Source organism: Pteropus vampyrus, unplaced genomic scaffold (genome assembly GCF_000151845.1).
Source record: "Pteropus vampyrus isolate Shadow unplaced genomic scaffold, Pvam_2.0 Scaffold632, whole genome shotgun sequence".
Lineage (NCBI taxonomy): Eukaryota > Metazoa > Chordata > Mammalia > Chiroptera > Pteropodidae > Pteropus > Pteropus vampyrus.
This window is the reverse complement of record NW_011889413.1, coordinates 130,098-153,719: the sequence shown is the minus strand read 5'-3', so window position 1 is coordinate 153,719 and position 23,622 is coordinate 130,098. Positions and strand designations below refer to the sequence as shown.

The following is a 23,622-nucleotide window of genomic DNA, read 5'->3' as shown; positions in this document are numbered from 1 at the left end:
CCCTGGCACAGAGCAGGCCCAGAAAGAGAGACTAGCGTGCTGGGGGCGGAGGGCTGGGTGTGCCCTCGGTGAGAGCATTCTTAGCCCCAGTGTGGGACCCAGAGCCAGCAGCTCCTACCCCGTGTGGGTGTCTCCGCTGCCACAGAGCCTTTGGGCCTGACTGCTGCCCTTCCTGGCCCACCGCAGGGGGACCTGCAGGAGACGTCCTCGGAGCATCTGCATCTGTCTGACAGGAGCAGCTTGCTATCCGAGATCCAGGCCTTGCGGGCCCAGCTGCGGCGGACACACCTGCAGAACCAGGAGAAGCTGCAGCAGCTGTGCGCGGCGCTGACCAGCACGGAGGCCCGCGGGAGCCGGCGGGAGCACCAGCTGCGCAGGCAGGGTGAGTGGCCCTTGGGGTCGGCTCTGAGAAGTGTGACCACCTGAGTGAGCTCCACCTGGTTGGTAAGGTGGCATGCAGGTTAGCAGAGGCCCCTGGGCTGCCTAGTGCTGAATCTGGGGACAGCAGTGACGTCCTGGTTCAACCAAGGCCCCAAGTGTGGGGACTGTCAGTCTCAGCATCAGAACACTGTGGCTGCCACGTTTCTCGGTTCGTAGGACTCAGTGAGGACGACTCTGAGAGACTGGTCAGGGCAGAGGCCTTGCTGAGATCCCGCAGGGCGCGAGGTGGGGCCTGTGTCTGCGTACGCGTGCTGGGCACCAGCAGGACCACACTGGGACAGCCTCTGGGCCTTGCAACACTGGGCTCAAGCAGCTGTTGCGGTTTCCACATCAGGTTCTGTGGGGTTTTTTCCACAGACACTCGGGCTGCCGCTGAATGGAAAACGTAGCGTTTTCCCTTTCCCACCCACCTGGGTGGGCCCTGGAGCATGCAGCACCCGGAGCGCCGGGCCCCGCCCTCGCTGTGGGGAAGCACTCGTGTCTTACCCGAAGGCCGACGCCGGCCTTGTCCGCCAGCCACAGCGAGTCCCTCCCCTCCTAGTTTCAGGGGCTGAACAGCAGGCCAGTCGTGTCCTGTGGCGCAGCCTGGGCTGTGGCCACGACCCCTCGTCGTGGTGCATCCTCACCCTTGACACACTTCAGGGCTGGGTTTGCTGATCCTTTCCATCTGCACTCGTGAAGGATACTAGCCTGTCGTTTTCTTTCTTCTGGTTTTGAGGTCGGAGTTAACGCCTGCGTCACGGAGGGCCGACGTGCCTGTGCCCCTTTTGCCTTCCACAGGAGTCTGTGTAGAACTGGGTTCATTAAGTTTGGGGGGAATTCTTCTATGAAGCCATCTGGGCTGGAGTCGTCTCTCTTGGGAGGCTTTTGGCATAGGAGTGGCAGGCGGCATGGCATTTAGAGAGACCGCAGGGATGGTCACAGCTGGCCTTTTCGTGCCAGGCAGGGTGGGCTCTGAGTGGCCTCCCACATGCAGGTCCATCTCAGCCTAGCTCCCCGCTCTGCCTCTGGGGAGCCCCCAGGCCTGAGAGGGCAAGCGGCCCCTCACGGAGCCACGTTGAGCCCACAGAGCCTGGGTGGCCAGTGCGGGCCGTGCGTGCTCTCTGCCTGCAAGTCTTACTGCTCCCCGGCCAAGAGGACCAGCCTGGTGCCACGTGTGCTGGAGGAGCCGGCAACAGGCAGGAGGACCGTGTCCCTGAGTGTCCTGGTGCCATCAGAAGCTACGATGTCTATGCCATAGAAACTTCATTCTCCACATCCCGATCTTCCTGGCTTTGTAGCCTGTTAAATCGTCATACAGCGGCTCTCTTTCGATCCACGAATGATGCTGTTTTGTGTCTTTTGTCTCTTTCGTAGTTGAGTTACTGGCATATAAGGTCGAGCAGGAAAAATGTATAGCAAGCGGTCTCCAGAAAACGCTCAGCGAAGAGCAAGAGCGAGCGAACGACGCGCGGAAGCTGCTGGCGGTGGAGCAGAGCGCCGTCCGCGCCCTGAGGGCCGAGCTGTGCGAGTGCAGGCAGGACAACGAGCGGCTGCTGCAGTCCCTGGGCAGCGTGCAGAGGGAGGTCCTGCAGCTGAGGTACGGCGCCCCCTCTGCTGGCGGCCACGGGGCTCACACGGGTTGCCCTGTCTTTGGGTGGTGACGGCGCATGCTCCGCCCTAGGTGCTGGAGCAAGGGGCCCTGCTCCCGGGCTCATAGCGGCAAGGCGGGACTGAGCACAACTGTGGATGACCCGGGTCCCTCCAGAGCGCTCCGCGATGTGGGCGTGCCGACCTTCCCCCAACAGGTCCATGCTGGACAGCAAGGAGAATGATCTGAGGGCCGCGCTGCAGGAGCTGGAGGGCGCGCGCGGGGATGGCCGCGCCCTGCAGAGCCGGCTGGAGCAGGAGCAGCTGCAGCACCTGCAGAGGGAGGCCCAGAGCCAGCAGGCCCTGGGGGTAAGCGGGCGCCGGGCGGGGCCCTTATCCTCACCTGTACCGGATTTCGAGGTGGCGAGGGAGTGTTGCGTGTCCAGGTAAAACTATAGGCACCTTTGCGTGACAGCGTGATGTCTCTGGTGCCAGCCATGTGCCGCTCAGCCCAGCATCTGAGTGTTTGGTTCTGCTAGGCGGACGCAGCCTCCTCACTGGCCATCCGCACAAGCCACAGCCTCAGAAGCTACTGCATAGGTGGCAGCGACCCAGCTCTTGCGGGGATGGAAGTCGTGTGTGAGAATTGGGTTTTGTGTAGCAGTTCGAGGCCCACGTGTCCAGCAGGTGTTCTGTGGGCCGGGCAAGCTGGCGGCCCATCCGGGTTGGACAGTGCAGCCTGGCTGTGTCTCTGGGGACCCTGGGTGTTGTGGTCGTGCGTGGGTGGGCCAGCAGGCCCAGGAAGCACTGTGCACTGACCCAACGCCACTTCAGAGTGACGGGTCGGGTGCAATTGATTTGGGACAACACGGGCTGGGACTGCGTGGATGTCCACCCACAGGCGGGCGGTTTCAGTTGAGCATGTTCATTTGACCCACGATCGGCATGCGCAGGCGGCCGGCTGCACGCAGGCTGGGTGTTTGGCTTGCGGAGAGGGGTGGGCGCCCACAGCCTGCCGTCACCCGCAGGTGAAGTGCAGGGGTGGGCGGCTGGCCGAGGCGCAGATGGCCCCGGCGGGAGGCTCCGGAGCTCTCCTCCAGGTGTCATCTCCCCATCTTTTGTGTCCCGGTGCAGGAGTTGAGATCGTCCTTGGAGAAGCAACGCGCTCAGAACAGTCGACTGAGTGTCGCTCTAGAAGATGAGCAGACGGCGAAGGACAACCTGCGCAAGGAGCTGCAGATCGAGTCGTCGCGCTGCGAGGCGCTGCTGGCGCAGGAGCGGGGCCGGCTCTCCGAGCTGCGCAGGGGCCTGCAGGCCGAGCAGGGCCGCACGCGGGAGCTGTCCGAGGCCCTGCAGCACGAGCGCCTCCTGACCGAGCAGCTGAGCCGTAGGACGCAGGCCTGCGCCCACCCGGCTGCGCCGGCGTCCCCAGCTCTGCTGCAGCAGCTCCAGGACGAGAAGGCCCGTGGGGCGGAGCTGCAGGCCGCCCTGGAGGAGGCACAGCAGCACACGGCGCAGGCCCGGGAGCTGGAGGCCGAGGCCCGGGCGCGCTGCGAGGAGCTGCGGAGGGAGAAGGAGGTGAGTGCCACGCCAAGGTCCCCTGAGCAGGCCCCGCCAAGCGGTGACCAGGGCAGAGAGGGGGACAGTCCCGCGTGGCTGCAGGCAGAGGTAGAGCAGTTACAGTCGAGGCTGGCAGAGCAAGGCGGACGCAAGGACTCGCGGAGAAGAGCGGGGACGAGGCAGAGCCGGGCAGACGCGGACCCGTGGCGGAAGTGGCAGAGAGACAAGGAAAAACTGGTGAGAGCCGCCCCAGCGGATGCAGCACGTGGGCCCTCGAGCAGCATGGCCAGGGCCACCCCCGCGGGGGCGCGTTCTGGCCTCGCGTTCCAGTTCCGCCGGCAGCACCGCCGCCCGGTGCCGCGCGGGTTTGGAGTCAGCAGGTCGCGGCCCCCACTGGGCTCTTCAGCATGGCGTGGACGCGGGGCTCCAGCGGTTCACACGAGTTTTATTCGAGGATCGCTTTTTGGTTTCTGTAAAAAGGCCGCTGGGACTTCGGAAGGCATTGCGCCCACCGTCCATTGCTGCGGGAGTGTTGTCGCCCGAACAGTGAGACCATGTTTTAGGTCGTCTTTCATTTCTTTCATCGATGTTTTGCAACTTTCAGATGACAGGCTTTCTACTTCTTTGGACAAATTTATTCCTCAGTATTTTGTTATTTTTGATGCCGTGGTAAATGGAATTATTTTCCTGGTTCCGTTTTCAAGTCGTTCGTTGCTAGTGCGTAGCAGTCAGTCGACTTGTATGTCGAGCCCATGTTCTGCAACCCAGCGGCACTTCATCGGTTCCAGTATTTTCGTTGGCTTCTTTGGGATTTCCCATGCGCGACATCCTGTCGTCTGCAGGATGCGTGGTTCTGCTTCCTCCTTTTCAGTCTGCTGCCTTTATTTCCTCTTCCTGCCTGATCGCCCTGGCTGAAGCTTATGGTGCAGCGTGGCTGCAGGTGCTGAGGGGACTCCGTGTCTTGTTCCTGATTGCAGGGAGCAGCCTTTCACCACCGAGTACGGAGAGGGGTTTTGTAGATGCCCTTTATCAGAGAAAATTTCTCCTAGTTTTTCAGCCTTTTTAATTTTTTTTTAATTGTGAGAGTGTTGGATATGCTTGTTTAGTATCTTGAGTTGTGTGGTTTCTGTTCTTCAGTTTATTAATATGATATAGTACCTTGGTTTTTACATTTTGAGCCATCCTTGCATTTTAGGGGATGCATCCCACTTGATTTTGGTAATTGTTTTTGTATGGTGCTTGATTCCGTTTGCTAGTGTTTTGCTCAGGATTTTGCGCCTGTGGTCGTAAGGGACACTGGTCCGTGGTGTTACTTCCTTGTGGTGTCTTTGCCTTTGATATCACAATGATAGTGGCCTTGCAGGGGGGCTTGGGAGTATTCCCTTTTTCATTTTTTGGATAGGCCTTAATTTTAGATACATTTGATGTCAACTAAAAGCATTGTTTCTAAGGAAATCATATTCTGTTGTCTTCTCATGGATTGACACTTACTTTGATCTCTTTAAAAATGTTTTTTAAAAACTTAGAGAAAAGTATCTTCACAATTGTTTTTGTATTTTGTGAAATTATAAAAATCTTTTAAAATGCATAAGGAAAACCAATGGCTTGCTCTTTTTGTGGTTAGCCTGCCATGAAATAGTTGAGAAATGAATACGTTTCTAAGAATAAAAGTCTGAATTTCTAAATGCTATAAGGATAAATCAGATTCCAAAATGCTATAGAATTAGTTTTGTAAGTTCACGTGAGGGATGTGGTTAATATTTTTCGGCAGCTTTACTGAGGTACAATCCACATACCACTTACAACTTACCACATGCCACTTAGTTCGATGGTTCCAGTACAGTCACTGAGTCCTGCAGCCACCGCCACCATCAGCTTTAGAGCACACTCGTCTCTCCAGCATGGAATCCCTGTCGCCGTCAGCAGTCACTCCCTATCCTCACCCCAGCTCCTGGCGACCACTAATCTCGTTCCGTCTCTGGACATTTATAAGTAGGATCATGCATTGTGTGGCCTTTTGTGGCTGGCTTCTTCCGTGATGTTTTCAAAGATCGTCCATGTTGTAGCCGGTGTCAGCACAGTTAATATTTACCGAGTTAAACAGCCTTCAAAGTCGTTGTAACGTTTTATCACCAGAAGTCCTGGAGAGTAGAACAGTGGTTTGGAGATGTGACCAAGTAAGCCACATGTGACTGGGAGGCGTCCCCAGTTGTTTTGAGAGGGAGGTGAGTGGCATCAAGCCCCTGGTGGGCCTTGGTGGCCCAGGATCCCCAGAATGCATTCAGGATGTGTGTGTGCACGCGCGTTGCCCTTTTTCCTGAGAAGGAGATCTGTAGCCTTCAGGTGCTTCTCAAAGGACTTCCTCGAACCATATATAAAATTTCCAGCTAAACTTTTACTTTATTTTGACTTTTCTATTCTTTGTAAAACTGAGCGGCAACATGATTCCTAGAGACATAATTACAAAGAAAATGTTTTTTAAGTTAAACTTATAGCTGTTCTTCACGAGGCATCAAAAGGGCGACTCTGAACTGCACACCCGGGGCCTAGGCCTGGGTTCTGTGCCCAGCCCGCCGCAGCCTCGTCTGTGTGTCTCCCGTCACACGAGCTTCGTTTCCCCGCCGGGAGGCCCCGCCACCGGCGCCCTCCTTGGCCCGCCCCCGCCCCCCACCCCCATCACCAGTCTCCCGGGTCCTGTGTGTTGGGCAGGAGGTCGTCGCTGCCGACTTCCCCTGGCACCAGTGGTGGGCACTGTCTCTGATAGTGGGGGATTTCCACTTAGGCCACAGGGTGGCCCAGCCTCACGTTGTGCACGTGGATGTGCACACGCGTGTGTGTGGAGGGTGGTGGGCCAGAACTCAGGCCTGAGCAGGCAGACAGGACCTCTGGCCCAGAGGCTGTGGTGGGACTGTCCCGTCTTGGAGGCAGCGGGGCTCCTGAGCGCCCGGCATGGGTGTACCGGTGGGGTGGTGGTGCAGGGCCAGCCTCTGGGACATGAGTGTGACAGTCTTTTCTGCCCTGCTGTTGACAACAGCGGGAGTTAGAATTGCAGCGCCAGCGCCACGAGCACAAGATCCAGCAGCTTCAGCGGACAGCGAGGGAGCTGCAGGCCGGGGAGGCGGGGTGCCCGGCCTCGGAGGCGGTGCGTCTGCAGGAGCAGCAGCAGGGCCTGGAGAAGATTCGGCAGCAGCTGCTGTGTGCGGCCGGGCTGCTGACCAGCTTTGTCAATCAGACCGTGGACAGGTCAGTGCCGTGCGTCTGCGAGCACCGCCCTCCAGCACCTTTGGAGTGGAGAAGGTGCTGCAGCTTTGGGTGCGTCGAGTGTAGCTTAATAAAACACCATGTGCTCGAGTGGGTGCTGGCAGCGCTCCTAGATTCCGATGTGACATTTGTTTTCCCCACGCCGGTTACAACTCTTCACTGCCCAGAGTGTCCAGGCCCGCTGCCAGCCCCACCGAGTGCACCACAGTTGGGTGGCACCGGGGCGGTCAGCTAGGCCTGCCACACACCACCTGCTGCGTGCGCCTCTGGTGGAGGAGCCCAGAGCACCGGGTTGTGCGGGAACAGAACCGGCCAGTTAACCCCACACACACAGACTCCGCCAACACAGGCCCCGCCCTGGGGCGGAGCTGCTGGCAGGGGCGTGTCCTGTGGGTAGGCTTCGTGCGAGCCACACAGTTCACGCGAAGCGACCGCAGAGGGCGGTGCCCACAGTGCGGGAGCCTTGGTGGGTCAGTGCTCTGTGGCCGGAGGCCTCTGGGCTCGATAGACTGCCCACCCCAGGGCTTGTCCACTTCCGTGCACAGACGCACTCCCTGAAGCGTTGGGCACGCCTGTTGACGGCGGTCCGCACGGTCCTCCCGGAGCCCCGGCCTCGGGGCAGCGTTCCACGGGCCTCAGATGACGGTCGCCCGGGATCGTGTGAACCTTTTACATGCCCACTTATTTTTATAGGACAATGAATGATTGGATGTCGTCGAACGAGAAAGCAGTGACATCCTTACTGCGGACGTTGGAGGAACTCAAGTCCGAGCTGAGCGCGTCGGGCCCCTCCCCGGTGAGACGGCGCGGCCGCCGCCCGGTTCGTTCTTCGTTGCGGCTGCTCGTCCGTCCTCCCCCTCCTCCCTCACCTCCTTGTCTGTCTGAGGCTGCGTGCGGGTGAGCCAGCAGGTGCCTCGGGGTGACGTGGCGCTCACGTGCACTTCCTCCTCCCTGGCCCCCGGTGGACGGCAGTACCACCGGCGGGGTCCTGCACCCCGGCAGCTGCGGCCAAGGTGCTGGAGGCCCTGTTATGAGTCCCCAATGAAGCTCTGTCGTGACTACGGGAGCCTGGCGCGTGCTGTGAGACCCGCCCTCTGGCCGCCGAGCGTTGTGGTGTGTCCCGCCCGCTTGTCTGTCGGACACCGCACCCTCCCGTGTCCTGTGTCACTGCAGGCAGGAGGTCCCGCTGATTATGGACATAAGGACCTGCTTAAGGGGCTCACTCATAGGTCCCCACGGACGAACGCGCCACGTTCCCTGGTCGCCCCGGCGCTGCCTGTGGCGCCTTGTAATGGGCCTGCTCGTTCACAGCCCAGCTTTGCTCCAGTCTGTTTCAGAGAAGCTTGAAAAGAAACGGGGTTTGGTGACTTTCATTGTTTCCCGTGCCACAGATGGACAGCTTCGCCCGGCTCCACAAGCTGTCCACGGAGCCCCAAATCCGTTTCAAATGATAAACTCTGAAAATAACTGATAATAAAAACAAATAGTGCGCGTGCTTTTTAACAAAAATTCTTACACGGTTTATTTTGTTTTCTCCTAAGAGAAAAATGGCAGCGGAGGACCAGGCGCAGCTGCTGGACGTCCTCCTGAAGGACAACGCCTCTCTGACGCAGGCCCTGCGCGCGGCGGCCCAGGAGAAGGCGGGGCTGCGCGGGGCGGCCGCGCGGCTGGAGCGGGCGCTGGCGCACCACGTGCTGCGGGGCTGCGTGCTCGTAAGTGCCGCCCCGCCCCGCCCCGCCCTGCGGCTCCGCCTCCCGCGCCCGAGCGACTCTTAGCGTCGTAGCGGGCGTTGGGCTCAGTGCCCGGGCACGGGCCTGTGTGCACCACGTCCCGTGTGGCCTGTGCCGCAGACGGTGTTCGATTCACGTTCACGAGAGGAAATTTTGTCGAAGAATATAATCATCTAGTGAAATGAGCATTTTATTCGAATTTTACCTAATGAAAATAACTTATGATTTTCCTGATTGTTTAGTTCAGTATAGACTTTTTTTCTGGAATGCCTAAGTTTTTTCTTCATTTATATTTTAGGTTACTTTTTGCTTGTGGCTTTGCTGTACATTTTTTACAATGAAAACTTTTTAGATTATTTTTTGACTTACATACGAGAACACCTGCCCTTTGCTGGTGTGCTGCCACGTGAGCTGTCACGTGTGCAGAGACCCCCTGGGACCCAGCTAGCCTGGCGCCTTCCCTGTGCGGGGACCCACAGTGTGGCCCTGTGAAGCCTCTCCACTTCCTCCTGGTGCGTTTGAGGCCCATCCTGCTGTTGGACGCATTAGTAGCTGCTTCCCCCTCACTGCCGAGCTGTGTTCGCAGCCTGTGTGTTCCTCGGTTTACCCATTCATCTGCTGAAGGGTCCCTGGGCCACTCCCAGGCCCCGACTGTATGCGCAGTGCTCCTGTCCTGTGGACAGTGCGTGCAGGGCTGTGTGGGTGGGCATTTCATTCTCGGGATAAACGCCAGGGTGGGGGTTTGCAGCATCTCAGGGTAGTTTATGTTCAGCTTCCGCATCAGCGTGGCCACGGTGTTTTCCAGGATGGCTGCACAGCGTGAGTGTTGCAGCTGCTCTGCGTCTGGTGTCTTGGGGACTTGGAGCGGCGTTCCGCTGGATGGGAAGTGGCATCTGGGTACTGTGTTTGCTGAGGTGTCTGTTAAAGGGTTGGCTCATTCGTAACTGGGATTGCTTGTTGTCATTGTGTCGTGAGAGTTTTTCCTATACTCTCGATGTAATGCCTTTGTCAGAATGTCGTTAGCAAATGTTTTCCGTCTGCTCTCTCCTCATGGAGTCGTATGCACCAGCCTGTTTCTCATAGATCATGCCAAGAGTTTCATAGTTTCAGCCTTGACTTTGAAGTCTGCGGTCCAGTTTTAGTCGATTTTTTATTATGGTCTGAGAGGAAAGTGGAGCGTTGCTTTTCTGAGTGTTGGTACCCAGGTTTTCCGGCTCTTTATTGAAAAGATTGTCCTTTCTCCTTGTGTCTCTGTGGCTTTGTCCGCGGTCGGTGAATAGGACTTGTGCATTTGCGTCTGGACTCTCTTCTGCTCCCCTGGGCTGTCTGTCTGTCCTTCACCAGCGGCCTGATTAATGTAGGTTTATGTTACATCTTCACTTCGGGTAGTGGGGATGCTCCAAGTTTTTCTTCTTTTTCAAATTATTTGGCTATTCTGGTTCCTCTGTCCTTCAGTATAAATTCTAGACTCCTGCTGCTTCGAGTGGGGTTGTGTTAAATCTGTAGATCAGTGTGGGGAAAACTGGGAAGGAAGATGGTTCAGCCAGTTTGGAAACCCATCTGGCGGTTCCCCAAAGTAGACAGAGCAGCTCTCTGACCCAGCGATCCCACTTCTGGGTGTTTACCCGGAAATGAAAACATATGTTTACATAAAACCTTGTCCACAAGGTTTTCCTGTCTCCATTATTCATCATAGGTCAAACTTCTGTCACGAGAGGGTGTCGAAACTTGCCTTGCTGGCCTGCACCCGCTCACGTGGGGATGTGTTCTTGCTCATCTGTTGAGTGGTGGGTTGCACTGATTTCAAAGATTGAGTCTACCTGTCGTCCCAGGAAAATCCCCACTTCGTGACACATCCTGGCTTTTTTAGATGTTGCTGGATTCAGTTTGCTTACATTTGTTGGTGAGGGACATTCAAGGGACATTCATCTGGAGTTTTGTGTTGTCTTGGTCTGGTTTTGGCTTCAGAATGTGAGTTGTGACGTGTCCCTCGTCTGTTTTCGAGAAGAGATTATGCATGGCTGGTATTTATTTCTCCCTTAAATATTTATAAAAATTCGCCAATGAAACCATCTGGGCCTGGTGGTCTCTCTTTGGGGCAGTTTTTGGTGCCAGACTTGGTGTTTCTGGTGGCGTTAGTGGAGTGTGCTGTAAAGGTCAGTCAGACCCAGTGACTGTCGGGTCCACGTGTTCTGTGGTCCGGCCGAGCTTCTTCCTGCTTGTTCCCTAGCTGCTGACGAGGTGTTGACATCGCTCACGAGGACGGTGGGTGTGTCAGTTTCGAAGCTCCGTGCGGTGAGGTGAAGGGACCTCTGTCCTGTGGAGTTGGGCCATGTCCCCAGCAGATCCAGGATGTTCGTCCTCTGACGGGAGCAGTCACACAGGCTCACGTGTTAATCTCGACGAGAGCTGCTGTTGATGTCACTTCACTGCCCTGTTGGCTTTTCTGAAACTGCTCATGGTGTTTCGAGGTTCCTTGTTTTAGGGTGCCCCATTGGCCCATGCGGACTAAAACGCGGTCACCGGTGGGGTGCTTTTGTCCTTTGTAAGAAAGCTGACAAACTGGGGAACGGATGTTCTCAATGAGAAAAGCAAGGGCAGGCTGAGAGTCAGCGGCCGCGCGTTTTCTCCTCGTGTCTGGGGTGAAGTGAGCCCCTCGAGCGTTCTTTCCAGGCCCAGCCCGCGTGTGTTTGGAATCAGGGAGACACTGGTTTGTCCTGCCGCGGGGAGGGCACTGCTCCCAGCGTCGCTGGCTTGCGGGCCCTGCACTCGTGGGGTGGCACGACGAGGCTGCCTTTTCAACTCCTGCTCCAAACAGCTGGATGGAGGCCACTGACCACATGGCCCCAAGAGTGCTTCGAGCTCACTTTGGCCCTGGTGACAGGCTGGTCCTGGCCATCTGCCCTGGGTGGCCCCTTTGTTCCCTCGCTGCGGAACCCTTTTTCTGTCAGCATGTTCCCCGTTAGAGCTCCGGGGTCCTGTACACCACGGTTCGGACAGGTCTCCTGGTCACGCCGTGGAAGCCGCAGTCCCCGTCTCTTGTGGGAATGGCTCCTGCGTGGTTTCCGGGCGTGTGGTGCGATGACACTAAAGCCCAACTAGTCTGTGCCTTTAGCCATCAGCGTTTCTAGGACCACAGAATGGGAGGGTGTTTAATAGGCTGAAACCTTTGAATTCAAGGTTAATTCACAAATATTTGATTTTCTGTTTTGAACGAGAATATACCTTTTGTGCAGTCGCACTTGAGTAAATGGCATGTAGTAATCGCCCCGTAAGTGTTCATCACCCGGTTAATAATGTCACATGACAACTTGGGCACCACTGAAGAGATGCTGAAGGAGGCACAGGCGCGGCCTGTGTCGTGGCGTTCGGGAGACCTGCGCCCAACCTCCTGTGGGCCCAGCTCTCGTCCCCCCGACGGCATGCCTTACCCTGTGAAGGCCCCGGGGGACGAGCCGGGGAAGGAAGGAGGCGTTTGAACGTGACCTCCTCACTGGGGCTGGGGTCGGAGGGGATGGTCATCCCTCTGCAGACGGCCCTGCAGGCGGCGTTGTCTGGGATTGTTGCAGAGGCCGGACAGGTCGGCCCGGAAGCGGGACAGGACGGCCCTGCAGAGCTCACCAGGACGCCCGGACGCAGGCCTGCCCACGCCGGCCGCCAGGGAAGAAGCGAATGCCGGCAACGTCAAGGTAGAGCAAGCCGGGGGCGGCGGGAGGGCGTCCGCGGAGTCTCCGCGCTGCTCTCGATTTGATGCTTTTACCTCGAGAGCAGTTCCGGGTCACTGCGAAGTCGAAGGGAGACGCAGAGAACTTGTGTACAGCTCCTGCACTGACGTCATTGTCACTCCGAGTCCCCAGTTTCCGTCAGGTCACTTTTGGCGTTGTGCATTCTGTGCATTTGGACAAACGTGTGATGACACGTGTCCCCTATCATAGCCTCCCACAGAGTAGTTTCCCTCCCTGGAAGTCCTCTGGGCTCTGCCTGTCCAGCCGCGCCCCCTCTGCCCCCGTGGTGCTGTTAGAGTCCCTTAGAGTCCCAGTTCGCCTGCTGCAGCGAGGGCCTCTGCCTGGGCGTGGTCGCCTGCTCACAGTCGGAAGGCACACTGGCTCTAGCGGCCAAGTTGTCACAAATACGGGGAGTTGAGAAGTTTGGTCCGGTTGCGCACAGAAGTCATGTTTCTGTGCTGATGAATCGAGGGGCAGAGCGGGGCAGTTTGCGTCATCAGGCAGTGGTCTCGGTGCCTGAGGGAGCCCTAGGCCAGCAGTGCACCGGGCGTCAGGGGGAGCGGGGCGTGGGCCCTCGGCCCGAGGGCAAAGGGCACGTTAGGCTGGGCCGCAAGCCCCGTTCACTCGCTCTCCGTACCCGTGATGCCACGAAGCGCGGACAGGCGCCCTGCCACCCATTCGGACCGTCTTAGCAGCAGGTTCATGGGGCCCCTGGGGGGCTGCTTGGGCGCTGCGGGGGGAGGGTGGTCTGCAGTCATCTTGTACACCAGGCCGGACTGTGGGCGGCAGATGCGCAGGGCTGATGTCCATGATGATCTGCGGAGGAGAAAGGGGTCTGGTGGTTTTTAAAGCACAGACCTGTCCGCACGGTGTCTGTTCTGCGATTAAGTTCTGCAGCGCTTTTCTTCCAGATGGAAAAATTGTACCTGCGTTGCCTGAGAGCAGAGAGCTTTAGAAAGGCCCTGATTTACCAGAAGAAGTACCTGCTGCTGCTGATCGGCGGGTTCCAGGACTCTGAGCAGGAAACACTCTCCATGATCGCCCACCTGGGGGTGTTCCCTTCCAAAGCAGACAAGATCGCCCCCCCGCGGCCTTTCACCAAGTTCCGAACGGCGGTCAGGGTCGTGATTGCGATATCGAGGTAACGGGAGGCGCGTGCGGTGGGTCCCGGCTCCGCGTCCGAGTCTGTCGTACTCACTTTTAAGGCGAAGGATACTTGAGGCCGTAAAGAAAATGTAGGTGACACTCGTTTTCCGGAAATCACATGCAGCACTGCCACCTTCTAAAAGGAAAATATTTAAGGGTGCCTTTTTATCACAGAACACTGCCTTGTCCCTCAGCGTCCCATTCCTTACATTTTAGTCAGGTCTGTGTTACCCGAGAGGGGCCGGGCGCATGGGAACACTGGTCCCTCGGGCAGCGGCCATTTGTGGTGCAGGCACTTTCTGGCCTCTGTCTGTGAGGCGGGAGTGGGGTAAGAGCCCCGCTGCAGGGCCCAAGGGAGGCCCATCGCTCCAGGAACCGGCCCCCTAGCCAGAGGCTGGTTCACTCTCCCCGCCCCCCCCCGCCCCCCCCAGCCGCTGAGTGCTCAAGGGGGCCTTGTTGGAACAGACATGTGACTCCCTGGTGCAGATTTCTAAATTAGTGATGAAATCCATTTTATTTTATAATTAAAATTTGCTGAATTTCTGAGAACATTTGCCCCACTGAGAACTGCAGCCCTGTCTGCTGTGAGACGCAGGCAGAGGCACCTTCCCAGGCCACGCTGTTTGCATACCCGCCGGGGAGCAGGTGGGAGCCCCCGCGGTGGGGAGGCCTCCTCCAGCCTCAGGGCACCCACTCCCCCACCCACCAGTCCGTCCTGGGCCTGGAGGGGATGCCCTGTCCCAGGAAGCTGGGTGGGGACAGGAAAACAGACCCAGAACCTGCGCCTGGCCTTCCTGTCAAGGGAGGGCCGGCCATCCAAGCCAGCAGCATTTTTAACCCGAAGTGCCTGGTAGGCGGGCGGGGCTCAGCAGGGTGCCAGCACCCCTTGCTGGTGGGGGCTGCCCAGGAAGGCTGCCTCTGCAGGGACCCTGTGTGGGGACCTGGGCCCAGGGGCCCCACACTGCTGCAGGCCGGTCGCCCCCGCCTGACATCCTGCTCACTGGCTGGCCTGAGCCCGGCAGGCAGCTTGGTGACGGGTTGGAACGGAGTGTTATATACTGATTTTGAACCACAGTCTGGGAGCCCCTAAACTGGATGTTGGGTCGTGGGCAGGGCCTGGGCCCCTGGACAGGTATGGAGGTAGCTGTCCTGTCAGGTGTGCAGGACTTGCTGACATGGGTGATCCGCCACCAAGACCCATCAGCTGTCGGTCACGTGGGGATACTTGTTGCATTTTCATTCCAGTTTTACTCTAGTGTCCAATGTTTTTTGTTTGTTCTGTTTTGTGTGTAGGTTGCGTTTTTTGGTGAGGAAATGGCAAGAAGTAGATCGGAAGGGAACCGTGCGAGGCCGCGCACCCCGCCCAGGTGGGACTGCCGGGACCCTCGGCCGCCTCTGTGAACCGCCTCGCGCCTGCGCAGCGTGTCGTCGCCGGCCGGTGGGAGCCTAACGTGCGGGGGCGGAGTGGGCGACCGCAGTCAGCGTGGCGTCGGGTGGTGTTTAGGGAAGACGCTCTAATTTGGGAAACAGAACGAAGAAAACCAGGGTTCATACAGTTAATGAGTAAAACTGGACCTAGTAATTGAAAAATCTAGAAGAGCCTTATACATCAACTGGTAACTTTAATGAAAAGGTCTTTTTTATTCTCCGAAATGAAGTGGAGGCCCCGGGCTGCCGCTCCTTTGCTGTGAGGGCGCCGCTGCTTCCTCTCACTCAGGCTCGCCGGGCTTCCCGCTTGCTGTCCCCACGCACAGCAGGCGCCCTGGCGGGAGCCGGCCTCTGACAGGTTCCTACCTGCGGGACGCTGGCTGAGACCTTCGCTACTTTTGCTTTCCACCTGTTAACTGTTACTGGGAATCAAACCGCCTCCTCAGCCTCAGGCCTCGGGGAAAGGTTGCCCCAGGGCGCCGCTGGTGGTCCCCAGGCCCCTGCCCCAGCCCCCGGACCCCCCCTCAGCTGGATGAGGGCCGGCCGCTGCTCCCCGGGGCCCGTGAAACTCAGGTGGTGAAACTCAGGTTTCCTCTAGAGCTTTTTCAGTATGACTTTTTTGACTTGGGTACTTTGAAAATGTTTCAAAGTTGTCATGTGTCTAGACCCTTAAAGCATGTAAGTGTTCAGTTTCGGTAGGTGGGCTTTCATACTGAAATGCACTTGTCTGTTTCCCTCATCTCTTTGTTCTTAATTCTGGGGGAAGGAGTCCCGGTGCCACCGCGACGGCGGTCTCCCCCCGAAACCAGTGAGTCCCCACCAACCCGGGACGTGCCCTGCGGCCACGCCAGGAACCCTGTGCCCAGAGCCTCCCCACACAGAAGGGACAGGTGAGCCAGGCTGCTGCTCTGCCGGGAGGTTTGGACGGGACCAATCGGCAGCCGTCAGGAGGGGTCCGTCTGCAGATAAGCCGCCATGCGTGCACTCTGTGGGAGCCCAGGCCCGCCTGAGGGGACCCCACGCCCATGTGCCAGCCCCTGGTTGGCTTTATGCAATCTTTTCTGTGGGGTTTGGGTTTCTTGCCCACATAGCGCATTTTTATCCTTACTACTCAGTTGACGATGGAGATATTACAGTGACACTGTTAAAGCTAAGTTATTTGGGGAAGAAAAGCCTTTTCAATTAAGAGGACTTGTTACAGAATATCATTTTGATTAAAAATAAAAGCAAAAACACTTTCCCTGTTGACCTTGCCGGTTTGAGCCGCGGTCGTGCGTAGTGGCCTCCCAGGCCCCGTGCGTGCGCACGGTGCGGTGTGGCTGGCCCTGCCATGAGCGGGCGTGGTGGGTCCTCACTGCCGCTGCCACGGTGCACCCGTTTCCCTGACCGTGAGCTTCCTCCCCTGATCCTGGCGAAGGATGGGGCTCCAGTCCCACTGCTCCAGGTCGCACCACGTGAATCATCCCGTGAGGTGGAACCCACGCACGTGCTGCAGTGCAGGGTCTGGGGTGTCAGCTGCTTACTGAGGGCTCCAGCTGCGACTTCTCTGGGACTAGGACCCCCCCCTTCAGGTGTCCAGGGAGGCTGGGCTTACGTGCGAGGGCGTTTCGCACACGCGTGAGGAATCGTGTGGCGCCCACTGCTTCGCGTGCTCCTCAGAGAGCAGCCGGCCACGCCGCCTGCCGCTTGGTAGCCCAGGCGAGATGCGCCCCCGCCCCTTCGCCCCGTGGCCTCTGCAGACGATGACCTCTCTGTACGAGCCGCACTATAGGAGATGACAACGTCTGGTGTGGCAGTCCTGACAGGAGAAGCAGCATACAAGTGTTGAGCACCAGCGTGCCGCTAGCTCTGATCACTTCTGCTAGCGACACCCGCTTTGGCTGGGCCCAGAGCGGGTAGGGGCGCCGGTGCCCATCGTGCAGGCGGGTGGAGACTCTGCCTGCTGGCTCTGGCCCCAGGGCCTGGGCGGGCGATACCTACTGGGGCAACAAGAGGTGGCCAAGGCCTCTTTGTGGGTGATGAGGGCAAGTGAGCCATGTGACAAGTGACAGGCTGGAGCCATGAGCCACCTGGTCCCAGCATGTGGGTCTGAGGTGAACGATGCATCATCCACGGAGAGTTAGTGAATAAAGTCACATCCAGTAGTTATTACTCACTGTAACTCAGGTTGTCTAGAAGCTGGTTTTTAAAGCACTATGTACCACTTTTTAAAAGCTGGGCTTTTTTTGTGGTAAAGAAAAGGTACAAAGGAAAGAGCCATCTTTTACCCTGTTCCCCATTTCCTATCTGTGCACTCGGCGCATTCACCGTCTGTGTGTTCAACTGTTTCTTGGTTTATTTGTTTGAAGATCCAATCCATCCCCAGCTTCGAGATCAGAAAGATCGCTGACTGCTTCTCAAGATCCAGAACGTTCCTTGACGGAATATATTCACCATTTAGAAACAATCCAGCAAAGATTAGGGGGCGTGCCACCAGGTAACAAAAGTCCTTCCTACCTGTTCTTAAAACAGCATAAGTGCCTGGGAATGTAAACGAGGGGGCCACAGCTCTCCACTTAGACTCAGCCCCGGCTGGCAGCACTTAGCACGTGGTGTGCCTGCCCACCAGCTGGCCTGGTCCTTTCTCTTCGCTTGGGGAACGTAAAGATTTTGTTTCAGCCAGGATAAAATTTGTCCAGGAGTTTTTTAGCTGTTATAATTTAAACGTCATATATTTTAATTATTCATATTTTCGCCAAAAATAAGTAATTCAGTGATAGTGTTTCAAAATTGTAAATTTCTTCTTAAAACCAGTGAAGCCTTCTAACAAATTCCTACATCACTTCTGTTTGCGTTTAGATCGCCCTTCCCAGAAATCCTGCCGCCAGAGGACTAAGCAATGAATAAAATCCATGGGGCTCTTACCTGTGACAGTCCTGTCTGAGGAGAAGATTTGTTTTTCCTTTTCTGAGGAAGGCTTGTGTGGCATGGCGCACAGAGCGGTGCCCAGTCCCCTCACGTGCCCGGGACGCCAGCCCCGAGTGCCGTGAATTGAGTGTTCTCATCTCCATGCGTTGCCACAAAGCCCAATGGAGTACTTTTTGTGTGACTTCAGTAGCGTTGGCTCCTTAGCCCAGTTCTGTGTGAGTTGGCAGAGCCAGCCACTGGCCTCCCGGAAGGGTAAGCGGAGAATGAAATGGCTCTTCGTTGTTTATTTTCTTAAAATGTACAGATGGAAACTTGGTCTAAAAATGAAAGGAGAGAATATAATTAAAGCACTAGTTTCTTTGTAGGCAGCCCTTGTATTTTTCAGTTTTACTCAGTTTGGTTTTATCACTGAAAAAAAAAAAACCCAGAGAAACAATTTATGTTAAACTGCGCGTCACAAATGTCCAAAGTGTTCTTCCCCTAGTGAGACGGCGCGGCGGTCTCCTGCCGCCCTGTCTCGTTTCTGATTATCTCATGTCTGTGAGAGGCGGCCACCGCCTGCCCGTCATCAGGACCATGGTTGACTGTTGTGCTTCGCGCGTCCTCACTGGGCCGCGCGGTGATGCCCGCCGGGCCCGGCTGCCGGAGGCCCGCGCAGGCCTTCGGGGGCTCTGAGCATCGGGTTTAGTGCAGGACGGCTGTTCCCAAAGCCAGCGCTCGCCCGTGCCGGTGCTGGGTCTGCCCTTCGCCCTACGGCACGGCACTCGTCTGCACTTCCTGCGTGTGAGCCGCCGCTGCCCGCCTGCCGCCCTGAGTCCTGCAGTCCTGCCCGAGGTGGCTGAGGCCGAAATCCTCGCGAGAGCCGGCACCTCATGCAGAGCAGCAGGTGCGGTCGGCCTGGAAGTGCCTGGGGGGCAGGGGGAGCCCACCTGTCCTGAGTGCGGTTACCAGACACCACAGACACAGCTGCACGGCGGGAGGCCAGTGACCGCCACCACGTCTCGGCCCCCGGGCGCGTTGCCGTGACACAGACCGCCCACCCGGGACCCGTTAGTGAGGTGGTGCACCCCAGTGTCACACACAAGTGGCGAGCTGCAGGGCGTGTCCACGCGTGCACTGACGCGCTTGGTGGGGCGTTTGCCCCTTTCCTCACCTGGTTCGTGCGTGACCCTCAGCTTGTGTCTTGGCCCCTGGGCGACCTGACCTTTCTCAGAGATTCGAGGCCTTAACTGTCTTGTTTTCAGAGAACTCTCCTTTTTTTATATACCTGAACCTGGAAAGACCAAAGACGGAGGAGGGGGATGGGAGGGGGAGGAAGAGACGACGGTGGTGACGACCAGGACCAAGAGGTGCCCGTGGGCTCGGTGTGTCGCAGCCCCATCCTCGTGGGCCGGACCTCGGTCTCCTCGGTGGTTGGGGTCGGCCACACCAGCCGACACGGGAGCCCCGTCCGTGTTCCCTGGCTCAGACGACAGTCCCACCCGCCTGCTCAAGGAGACCATCGTATCTGGTGGAAGCTCCCCTTCCTTGAGACAGCAGAGCCCACAGTCATAGGCCTTCAAAAGAGGCTACTCGTGTGCTCCTCGCTGGGCCGCAGGCTGGTGGGTGGGGCTACAGGGGGCATGGCCCCTGCGTGTGGCCTTGGTAGGGGCCTTCTGCCTTGCTGACCGTCAGAAGGGTTCTCTGGTCAGCGGCTGTCATGGTGAGGAGGTAGTTTAGGAAGCCCACGGATGAGCTTCAGGTAGGAAAGCAAGTCTGTGTCCAGAATAACGTTGATAGCAACTCCGGACACGTTGGCAGAAGCCACCTGTCCATGCAATGCACACTGCGCCCTCGGCCCGCCTGAGCCTTGTCACCTGGTCACCCTGCCAAGCGCCTACCACTCCCTTCGGTTCTGACAGCCCAGCGGGACTGCCCCCACTTCCTGGCCAGGTCCCAGCCCCTCCCCTCAGGCTTGACCCAGGACTCAGGAAAGTGCTCCGCTCACGTCAACCAGGTTGTCATGGAGGGTGTGACTCGGGGACAGCCAGATAGAAGGGGTGCGTTAGGGCAGGTGCGGGGAGGGCGCGGTGCTCTCGGAACGTGTGCGCATCTCCCTGGGAGCCCCCACACCCGCTTCAAGTTTATCGTGGCCTCGTGACTGAGCTGGGACCAGCCACCATCTTGACGCTCTGTGGGGGCCCACCATAGTCACCTTGTTAGCAAGAGCCCAGGTCCAGTCAGAGGGGCTCGTTATAAGGAAACGCACTCCCTTCAGGAAGTTCCAAGGGCAAAGACTGAACGTGCATATTTTTATCACAAGTCACATAGATAGCACTGCACATGACGTGGGTCACTACTGCCCAGGCATGCATGGTGATCAGAGAGCCCCATGTGTGATGGCCATGTGAGTGAGTGTGGCAGGCGTGCGTTCTTGCCAGGAGGGGGAGGAGTTCGTGCCTCAAACGGAGAGGGCTGTCAGCAGGGGGCACAGAGTGGCTCTCAGGCCTGGGCATCTGCCCCAGCGGTCCTCTGCTCAGAGTGGGTGCTGTCCATGCCCTTGCCGGCCAAGGCGCTGTGGGCATCACTGGGACTTGTCCAGGTCTCACCTGAAACAGTCTGCAGCTTCCCCAGCAAATACACTGGAGCAGCAGCCCACATACGGTTGGATCTAAAACCTCTACAAGGAGCCTCGTGCCCTTCTCGACTGTGGGCAGGGCAGGGCGTGACCGCCGGGCCTTCCTGTTGGATGAGGATCGCAACATCCCACAGACCACTTGGCCCCCGGGAACTCAGCCAACGGCCAGGCCCTGGGGCTTCATGGTCCTGTCCCTCATCGTCAAGCACGGGCCTCACTCGGGCATCGCAGAGCTCAGAGTCCTGTGGCGTGTCACATCACGGGCAAGAGCGATGCTGTGCTGTCCGCGGCCCCGAGACAAGGTGGAGAAGCCGCTGTCTCTGCCCACGGCACCTGACCCTGGGCACCTGGGCAAGCGCTGCGAGTGCAGCTGGCATGGACAGTCCACTTCTGGACCCACGTCAAGCGCAAAGCCACGTGTGGGCGCGGGCGGCCGACACCACGTATCACGAAACTGGGCAGAAACAACGCTGCACTGAAAACTGAACAGGGCGGCCTCGGCCCGGCTCTGCCAGCGCCACGGGCGGCGGCTGACGAACAACGAATTCGTTTTCCACGGGCCTGGAGGCAGGAAGGGTTCTGGGGAGGGCTCTTTTCTGGGGTTCAGGCTGTATGTTCACGTGGGTGAACTGGGAGCCAGCTCACCCGTGACCCTCACAAGGGCACGGCCCCACCCAGTCCCAGCCACCGCCCAAGGCCCCACCTAACAGCAGCACACTGGCAGTGGAATCTCGACATGCGATTTGGGGGACACTGTGCTTAACAAGTGCGTACAGAACTGGGCTGAAGACCCGGAAAGCGTAAGCCACGAGCGGGCAAGGCGTAGTGCTGAGTTTCATGTGTCACAGCCTCACTCAGGCCCATCTGTGGTCCTGCGGAACGTTCCAGCTGGCTGGAGGTTCGCTGCCAGCGTCAGCCCCGTAGAGAGCTGCCACACTGCAGCCAGCCGACGGTAGATGTCCATGTCACATGGGAGGACAGCAGACCTGTCACTGATCAGGAGGCATTCACGTGCCGCAGGCAGTCAGCGGTTGCTGGTCGATGACTTGGCGGAGAAAAGATGGTGAAGGTTGGTGGCCAGGACGTCCACAGACAGGTCTGCAGAGAGCCCGCCTGCCAGAGATGCCCACGGTGGCAGCGGGATCTGGTGGACAGGTAGCTTGTCTGCGGGTGTCACTCAGCCTCTTGGCCAACCTGTTTCTGAATGGACTGAGAAGCAGCCCCAGTGACAGGAAGGGGACATCATTGCACCAAGGCGTCCGCCACTTCTGCGCCTGAGTTGCCCACAGCGGAGGCCGATGCCGAGAGCTTGGCATGGCGGCCCAGTGCCTTTCATCTCGGACCAGCCGGGGTTTGTCCTCCCAAGAACACAGCGCACCTGCCCACACCGCCACGTGGCCTCCATCGCTGGCGCCCTGAGCAGCAGGCACATGCAGCGGGGTGCGAGCTCGCCCTGGGAGCACATGTGGTCCTACTTGTGCTGGAGGACCTCCGCCCAGGGCCACCCCTCTGCTTGGCCTGGGGGCGGGACTAGAAGACCGCAGGCCCGCCCCCCAATCCTCGGCAGCCCGCTAGCCCTTCCGCAGCAGAAGCCTGCAGAGCAGAGCAGCCAGTGAAGGCCGACTTCAGCACTAGCCAGAGGACAGGTCTCACAGGTTGGAGGCGTCTCAGACTGGGTATGCCTTAAACCAGCAGGACACACGCCACCTCCCTTCCCGCTGGGTCCAGAGGCCGGCCCCGAGCCCCGCAACTGCAATGATGGAGAGCAAGAAGCAGAAGCACGGGCTGCCTGCCGGGAAGTACCCCCCACCGTCACCAACAGGAGGGAGAGGGTCGTGGGTGCCATGCTCAAGGACCAGGACAGAGGACACCCACAGCGGCGCTCAGCGTTCATCCCGCTGCTGCTGTGCTGTGACACGGACCTCCGACCGGGAGGGCTTTCCAACCCGTGAAGACTTCGCTGTCCCACGCTGGTCTCCACCGGCCTGTGGCAGAAAACAGCACTTTGAAGGGGAGGACGGTGAGAATGACTCGTGACGTGAGTGAGGGGGACAGCGAGGAGCACACTCGGGAAGTGCGTGAGGACGGTGGGACCCCTCTGAGCTGAGCCACGCCCACAGGACAAGGCAGCAGTGGGGGCAGTCTCAGACGCGGGCTGGACCGTAAGAGAACACGTCCCGCGTTTGCGTGGCAGAGTCACGTGGGAGGGACGTCTGTGTCGGGCCCTGCCCTGCCGAGCAGCGTTCGTAACAGCACTGACCGTTCGAAACGGGAATAAGCGTCGTGAGTCGGGACGCCCACCTGTGTTCCTTCTCCCCCCGGTGCTGCTGCGGCCACGCTCTGCGGCCGCCCACTCCTCCCTCGCACTGCATTTTACTGGGCGGGTCCGACTTGCCATGCCCAGGGCCCACGAGTGTGTGTCACCAGATGTCACATAGTAATAAACCAACAACACAACAGAAACACGCAGGCCCCTCCACGCCGTGTGCAAGTGGGTCCTGCTGCTCAGTCACAGTCGGGCGGAGGACGCAGCCCTATGGGTCACCTGGGCCCTGCACAGCCTTCCCCGTGTATCATGCGTGTGACGGCAGCCCTGCCTCCTCCCTTCACCTCCAGTTCCCAGACATCGTCCCCACTTTGTGATCCAGTGCGACACTAACTGATCCCTGCTGAGAGCCCCTTTTGGGGACCAGGACTTCTGGCCTAGCAGAGTCTCAGCTTGGGGGGCCAGGAAGCATGAGGTTCCCCCGTGGGGTGATGGTAAGCGGGCCACTCATTTCCAGCCCTGGGGGTCAGACGCACGTCCCCTTCCTACTTGGCACTCCCGCTGTGCCTTTAGCTCTGCCAGCTCCCATGGGCACTGCGCTTCCTGCCGTGTGACGTGCGCTCCTGCACGTCCTTGGCTGTAGACAGCCCCGGTGTGACGCGATGCCGCCTGGGATCCCGGGCCAGTGAAGCAAGCGCTTGTCAAGGCCTCGCCCGTGACACTTGCTGTGCAGCACGAGTCTGCTCCCGTGACAATGACCTGGCGGCCCATGCAGGGCGGGGGAAGCATGCTGGCAGAGCTTCCTGACGGACGGTGAGCGTCGGAAACTCAACTTTGGTCTTGGTTTGCTGGCCAGTTGGACGTTCGGTGGCAGGGAGTGACCGGATCAGTTTTGATCCGAGAACCCACATTGTTGGGCACCACATTGATGGCCTCCAGCTCCACTGCCTTGGCCGTCGTCCTGGTCCCCAG

General features: G+C 58.5%; 1 protein-coding gene across 7 annotated transcripts in view; it reads left to right on the top strand.

Moving 5' to 3' along the window:
- PCNT (pericentrin) overlaps positions 1-18,135 on the top strand; it is an 88,824-nt gene extending 70,689 nt beyond the window's left edge. For 5 of the 7 annotated variants that reach the window (XM_023525820.1, XM_023525821.1, XM_011384839.2 and 2 more), the window contains 13 exons: positions 187-382; positions 1,798-2,020; positions 2,229-2,379; positions 3,145-3,807; positions 6,605-6,813; positions 7,525-7,627; positions 8,373-8,543; positions 12,131-12,250; positions 13,198-13,427; positions 14,726-14,799; positions 15,627-15,750; positions 17,209-17,336; positions 17,699-18,135. In XM_023525820.1, coding sequence (XP_023381588.1) covers positions 187-382; positions 1,798-2,020; positions 2,229-2,379; positions 3,145-3,807; positions 6,605-6,813; positions 7,525-7,627; positions 8,373-8,543; positions 12,131-12,250; positions 13,198-13,427; positions 14,726-14,799; positions 15,627-15,750; positions 17,209-17,336; positions 17,699-17,742 — 2,436 coding nt within the window. In that variant the 3' untranslated portion in view covers positions 17,743-18,135. Of the gene's footprint in view, positions 1-186; positions 383-1,797; positions 2,021-2,228; positions 2,380-3,144; positions 3,808-6,604; positions 6,814-7,524; positions 7,652-8,372; positions 8,544-12,130; positions 12,251-13,197; positions 13,428-14,725; positions 14,800-15,626; positions 15,751-17,208; positions 17,337-17,698 lie in introns of all 7 variants that reach the window. The other 2 variants (XM_023525818.1, XM_023525817.1) reach the window with 2 other exon arrangements.
- Positions 18,136-23,622: the final 5,487 nt, after the last annotated feature.